This window comes from Salvelinus alpinus, chromosome 4 (genome assembly GCF_045679555.1).
Source record: "Salvelinus alpinus chromosome 4, SLU_Salpinus.1, whole genome shotgun sequence".
Classification (NCBI taxonomy): domain Eukaryota; kingdom Metazoa; phylum Chordata; class Actinopteri; order Salmoniformes; family Salmonidae; genus Salvelinus; species Salvelinus alpinus.
The window spans coordinates 30,888,164-30,895,663 of record NC_092089.1 but is presented as its reverse complement, the minus strand read 5'-3'; the positions used below and the strand labels follow the sequence as shown (position 1 = coordinate 30,895,663).

Below are 7,500 nucleotides of genomic sequence, written 5' to 3'. Positions count from 1 at the left end.
TGAAAGGTTCCCAGTCGTACAGTCTGCCCATAAACTCCTGGTTGTTGTAGGAAGCACACTGCTCTGCTCTGGAGTCTGCACCTCCTACACATACCTGACAGACAGAGGGAGGGAGGGAGGGAGGGACAAATACATGTCAGTACTGTAGATCCCAAGTATTGACAATTGAGGCTACAATATCATGCCTAACCCAAAGGCTGGCCAGTACACTAGGTGGATGGAGAAACAGAAAAGGGAGAGAGGAAAATGAAGAGATATGATCGACAGAGAAGAAGAGATGAGAGAGTCATACAAATTAAGAGGGCAAGCATAAAATGGGAGAGATGTATTAGTCAGACATGATCGCTCTGACAGTGGGCCGATGCACTAAGCAGCATATGGAAATAATAGACTCTGGGATCAGCCACACACACATAAATCCACCCAGCTTTTCTATCCAACACTGAGCTGTGTGTGTGTCTGAGTGTGTGTAAGTGTGTCTGAGTGTGTGTCTGAGTGTGTGTGTGTAAGTGTGTCTGAGTGTGTATCTGAGTGTGTGTGTGTGTGTGTAAGTGTGTCTGAGTGTGTATCTGAGTGTGTATGTGTATCTGAGTGTGTGTGTGTGTAAGTGTATCTGAGTGTGTGTGTAAGTGTGTCTGAGTGTGTATCTGAGTGTGTGTGTGTGTGTGTGTCTGAGTGTGTGTCTGAGTGTGTGTGTGTGTAAGTGTGTCTGAGTGTGTGTGTAAGTGTGTCTATGCACGTGAGAGTCAGGCCAATAGAGAAGTACTGGAGACAGTTTGAGCATTCTAAAGGGAGTGAGTAGAGCAGTTGGAGTCTAACCCTGCACACCTGATATATTACTCCAATAGAGGAACAGTGAAGATCATAGTACTGACTGTAAATCACTTTAACCTGACCCCCAGAGGGACACACACACACAAAGCACTAATAAAGAGGGCAGAAAGAGTTCAGTCACTAAGTGACAGTACTTACTCACAGTGTTAATACTAGAAACGCCTGAAGCCTTCGGCATGCTTCGGTTCAGCCTTCACCTAGCCGAGAACCAAACCAAGGTGCTCTCATACTCCCTTAAAAGACCTTTACGTTAAAATTTAGAAAAAAATGCAATAGTACTGTTTGTCCGGCTTGAGACGCCGTAGCCAGTATACACTTCCTCAAAATAGTCAGAATGACTGTTTTTCCCAATTGTTTACAGACTAAAATTGGAACTTGAAACGCAATCACCGAAACCTGAAACTCATGTACCAAATCCCTGAAACCAAGCCTGCAAAATTGCAAGCACAATTCCTGCTTTCCACTTTTCAATTCTATATCACACATTTTGCAAAACACTACACACAGTTCTCTACATGAGGCACAACATTAAAAATGTAATTATCTTTAGGCACTTTGAAAGCAACTCCAATCACAATGCCAAGCTCTGTAAACCAATTGGCAACACCCACTCCTCACAGGTGTAAACACTAGTTGCTGAATTGTTCACTTAGAAATCAGAGCTTTAGCGCTATAAAAGGCCACAGATGAGCTCTCCTGTTCTGGAGGGAAATGGAGGTTAATGGTGAAGCAAGAGCTAGAGGTGAAGGAGTGAGAAGAGGAGGACGAGGACGAGGACGAGGAAGGACAGTTGTCTCAGATGAGATCAGGGCCACATTGGTTGACCATGTGCTCAATCATGGATTGAGTATGAGGGAGGCTGGGCAGAGTTCAGTTCAACCTGAGCCGCTACACGGTTGCATCTATCATCCGTACATTCAGAAATGACAACCGGTAAGTTACCTACCATCTACACTATGCTCTTTATGTTTACTGCAGTCTGACATACCAGTAGAACTATGTTACTCAGGGATTGTTGCCCAACGTTACAGTAATGTCATTTCATATGAAATTAAATAGATTATTTTAGCTTACTGTAACCAATCATATTTGTGGCTCTTCTGCAGAACTGAGAGACGGCCCGGCCATGGTGGAAGACACCGGCTGTTCACACCAGAACAGGAGACCGCTATTGTGAACATGGTGGTGGCAAACAATACCATTAGACTACGAGGAATCCAGAACCACATCATTTCAGAAACACAATATTCAATAACATTCACCAGGAGGGCTTGTCTACACTGGACCGTGTATTACAGCACAACCGAATCCGGATGAAACAGGTCTACAGGGTGCCATTTCAGCGACACTCAGAGGGTTAAAGAACAGCACTATGAATATGTGCAAGTAAGTACTATACTGTGAATTTACTATCATATCAGCACTGTATAGACACATTACATTATCTTGGAGCTGGATGCCGCTGCAATTCAGCACGTTTATATAAACCATTGAGGCTGGCTTCAACCTAGCCAAAAGAAGGGGACGGAACATTATTGGCCACCGTGCCATTGTGAATGTCCCTGTCACGACTTCCGCCGAAGTTGGTCCCTCTCCTTGTTCAAGCGGCGTTCAACGTCACCGGTTTTCTAGTCACCACCGATCCACGTTTCATTTTCGATTTGTTTTGTCTTCATTATTACACACCTGGTTTCCATTCCATAATCGTTGTTCCCTATTTAACCCTCTGGTTTCCCCCTTGGTTTTGTGCGTGTTTGTTATTGTCAAGTTGTCTCGTTTTGGTGACCTGGATTATTTGTCTCCTTTATGGGATATTGTTTGAGTAAAGTTACGGTTATTACTCATCTCTGTGTCCTGCGCCTGACTCCGCCTTACCCGCCTTACCCGCCTTACCCGCATCACCTAGACTTTTGACAGTCCCTGGACAGCGTGGAGGGAATATCACCATGTGCAGCCGTTAGCCAGCAAGGCGTCCTCCATCACCATGCCAACCTTGGTCCCTACAACACCGCCCTTCTCATCACATTCCTGGACACACTACATGGCATCCTCATTCCAGCCGAGCAGAGTGGGGACCAGAGCAGCCCAGGTATGTTGTCATCTGGGACAACGTGAGTTTCCACCGGGCTGCTGTGGTCCCCTACTGGTTCATCGACCACCCACAATTTATTGTTCTATACCTCCCACCATATTCCCCATTCCTAAACCCAATCTAATAGTTTTTTCCGGCATGGCGATGAAGGTGTATGACCGCCATCCCTTCGCACGCGTGCCTCTTCTGCAGGCAATGGAGGATGCATGTGGTGAAGTTGATGTGGGGGCTTTGGGCGGCTGGATCCATCACTCCAGAAGATTCTTTCCCCGCTGTTTAGCCAGGGAGAACATGGCTTGTGATGTAGATGAGGTGCTGTGGCCAGACCCAAATAGGAGGCAGGATGCAGCCTAATGCCTTTTTTCTTACATTTTGCATGTGTTTTTGTCTTTGAAAGAATGAGCCACTTTCATTTTTTATTTTTGTACAGAAAACCCTTTATGTTACTGAATGTTTTTCTCCTGTTGGGTACGGAAAGTGTTACATACAAAACACAAGTGTTCAAAAATACTGCATTTTGGAAATAAATGACAATGTTTTTGTTACTGTATTGCATTTGTATGTGCTTTTTTATGTATATTTGAGTAGGTATACATTACTGTAACAATATTTTACAACCGGCTACAGTGTAACACTGAAAAGGCATAAACCTACTGCTGGGATATTCATAGTAGTGTTTTGTGTTGAGCACATCATAAACCTACTGCTGGGATATTCATAGTATTGTTTTGTGTTGAGCACATCATAAACCTACTGCTGGGATATTCATAGTAGTGTTTTGTGTTGAGCACATCATAAACCTACTGCTGGGATATTCATAGTAGTGTTTTGTGTTGAGCACCTAAACCTACTGCTGGGATATTCATAGTAGTGTTTTGTGTTGAGCACATCATAAACCTACTGCTGGGATATTCATAGTAGTGTTTTGTGTTGAGCACATCATAAACCTACTGCTGGGATATTCATAGTTGTGTTTTGTGTTGAGCACATCATAAACCTACTGCTGAGATATTCATAGTAGTGTTTTGTGTTGAGCACATCATAAACCTACTGCTGGGATATTCATAGTAGTGTTTTGTGTTGAGCACATCATAAACCTACTGCTGGGATATTCATAGTAGTCTTTTGTGTTGAGCACATCATAATCTACTGCTGGGATATTCATAGTAGTGTTGAGCACATCATAAACCTACTGCTGGGATATTCATAGTAGTCTTTTGTGTTGAGCACATCATAAACCTACTGCTGGGATATTCATAGTAGTGTTTTGTGTTGAGCACATCATAAACCTACTGCTGGGATATTCATAGTAGTGTTTTGTGTTGAGCACATCATAAACCTACTGCTGGGATATTCATAGTAGTGTTTTGTGTTGAGCACATCATAAACCTACTGCTGGGATATTCATAGTAGTGTTTTGTGTTGAGTACATCATAAATCTACTGCTGGGATATTCATAGTAGTCTTTTGTGTTGAGCACATCATAAACCTACTGCTGGGATATTCATAGTAGTGTTTTGTGTTGAGCACATCATAAATCTACTGCTGGGATATTCATAGTAGTCTTTTGTGTTGAGCACATCATAAACCTACTGCTGGGATATTCATAGTAGTGTTGAGCACATCATAAACCTACTGCTGGGATATTCAAAGTAGTGTTGAGCACATCATAAACCTACTGCTGGGATATCCATAGTAGTGTTTTGTGTTGAGCACATCATAAACCTACTGCTGGGATATTCATAGTAGTGTTGAGCACATCATAAACCAACTGCTGGGATATTCATAGTAGTGTTGAGCACATCATAAACCTACTGCTGGGATATTCATAGTAGTGTTTTGTGTTGAGCACATCCTAAACCTACTGCTGGGATATTCATAGTAGTGTTTTGTGTTGAGCACATCATAAACCTACTGCTGGGATATTCATTGTAGTGTTTTGTGTTGAGCACATCATAAACCTACTGCTGGGATATTCATAGTAGTGTTTTGTGTTGAGCACATCATAAACCTACTGCTGGGATATTCATAGTTGTGTTTTGTGTTGAGCACATAAACCTACTGCTGGGATATTCATAGTAGTGTTTTGTGTTGAACACATAAACCTACTGCTGGGATATTCATAGTAGTGTTGAGCACATCATAAACCTACTGCTGGGATATTCATAGTAGTGTTGAGCACATCATAAACCTACTGCTGGCATATTCATAGTAGTGTTGAGCACATCATAAACCTACTGCTGGCATATTCATAGTAGTGTTTTGTGTTGAGCACATCCTAAACCTACTGCTGGGATATTCATAGTGTTTTGTGTTGAGCACATCATAAACCTACTGCTGCGATATTCATAGTAGTGTTTTGTGTTGAGCACATCATAAACCTACTGCTGGGATATTCATAGTAGTGTTTTGTGTTGAGCACATCATAAACCTACTGCTGGGATATTCATAGTAGTGTTTTGTGTTGAGCACATCATAAACCTACTGCTGGGATATTCATAGTTGTGTTTTGTGTTGAGCACATCAGTGTGGTGTTGGTTGGTAGACAGATCTATTCGTATGACGCGTGTGTCACTTTGATGCAAAAAAATAACATTTTGGAAAGAGAACAGTGTTTGCTTTTGCTAGAGATTTGTAGAGTTTTGCATTTTGGTGTTTGTGGTGTTGTGTTTAGAGTTTTGGTGACAATGGCCCAAAGATTCAGCAAACGTGTGAAACTGTAATCTAAGACCTCAAGAAATCTGTTACTAATTTTGAGGAGATCTTAGTCGTGCAATTACATCTAACTAAGATGTTTGGTGTATTTCTCAAGTGAAAAAATGTGCATGAAAACGATTCCTCCCTCGTTGAATGACAAACAGTTGAAGAATCCCTACTGTTGACCAATCACCGATGAACTAACAATGTCTTCATAATATATGCCTGAACAGTTTCTGATGGAAAGCATGCGGATGCCTTAACGCTGCTAAAAAGGGCTGTCAGAGGTTACCACACACACACCGACACACAAACACACACACCGACAGACACACACACACACACACACACACACACACAAGCCCTTGATATGTGATCAGCTCGCATTAACTCATCAATACTCTCCAAATACACACACACATACACTGTATATACTGTAAGGCTTTGTGACTCTCTCCTTTCAGTTGGTGCCCCTCCTCCCTTCCTTTCACTGATTAGTTCCCCTGTTTTTCTCTCTTTTTGGTATGTCTACATCTGTCTCTCCCTTCCTGTGACCCCACTCTCTGAGGGTGTCTCAGGGGGTATCTCAAGTGTGTAGTAATACACGTGTGTGAAATAGGCCAAATATAATATATATATAATATATATACACTAAAAGTTTGAGAACACCTACTTATTCAAGGCTTTTTCTTTATTTGTACTATTTTCTACATTGTAGACTCAGAGTGAAGACATCAAAACTATGAAATTACACGTGGAATCCTTTAATCAAAAAAGCATTAAACAAATCAAAATATATTGTATATTTGAGATTCTTCAAATAGCCACCCTTTGTCTTGATGACAACTTTGCACACTCTTGGCATTCTCTCAAACAGCTTCATGAGGTAGTCACCTAGAATGCATTTCAATTAACAGGTGTGCATTGTTAAAAGTGGAATTGTGGAATTTCTTTGTTGAATTTCTTTCATTCTTAATGCGTTTCATCCAATCAGTTGTGTTGTGACAAGGTAGGGGGGTATACAGAAGATAGCCCTATTTGGTAAAAGACCATATTATGGCAAGAAAAGCTCAAATAGGCTCTGTCGCAGCCAGCTGTGACCGGGAGACCCATGGGGCGGCGCACAATTGGCCCAGCGTCGTCCGTGTTAGGGGAGGGTTTGGCAGGCAAAGATGTCCTTGTCCTAACACACACTAGCGACTCCTGTGGCGGGCCAGGCGCAGTGCACGCTGACACGGTCGCCAGGTGTACTGTGTTTCCTCCGACACATTGGTGCGGCTGGCTTCTGGGTTAAGTGGGCATTGTGTCAAGAAGCAGTGCAGCTTGGTTGGGTTGTGTTTTGGAGGACGCACAACTCTCGACCAATTAGATACCACAAAATTGAAAAAAAAGAACAGCTCAAACAAGCAAAGAGACACGGCAGTCCAACTTTGAAAGTTTCTTCAAGTGCAGTCGCAAACACCATCAAGGGCTATGATGAAACTGGATCTCAAGAGGACCGCCACAGGAAAGGAAGAAACCACTACTAAAGGACACCAATAAGAAGAGACTTGGTTGGGCCAAGAAACACGAGCAATGGACATTAGACCGGTGTAAATGTGTCCTTTGTTCTGGATTTCAAGTTTAAGATTTTTGGTTTCAACCGCTGTGTCTTTGTGAGACGCGGTGTGGGTGAACGGATGATCTCTGCATGTGTATTTCCCATGGAGGAGATGTGATGGTGTGGGGGTGCTTTTCTGGTGACACGGTCTGTGATTTATTTAATTCAAGGCACACTTAACCAGCATGGCTACCACAGCATTCTGCAGCGATACGCCGTCCCATCTGGTTTGGGCTGAGTGAAGGAAAGTAGGTGTTCTAAAACTTTTGACCGGTAG

General features: G+C 42.6%; 1 protein-coding gene across 1 annotated transcript in view; it reads right to left on the bottom strand.

Moving 5' to 3' along the window:
• Nucleotides 1-100, bottom strand: part of LOC139572559 (thrombospondin type-1 domain-containing protein 4-like) — a gene marked incomplete at its 5' end in the record, with an annotated part of 46,753 nt that extends 46,653 nt beyond the window's left edge. The window contains one exon of the mRNA XM_071395270.1: nucleotides 1-100. This exon is cut by the window's left edge and continues 6 nt beyond it. Within this exon, the coding sequence (XP_071251371.1) occupies nucleotides 1-100 (100 nt within the window).
• Between the last annotated feature and the right edge of the window lie 7,400 nt (nucleotides 101-7,500).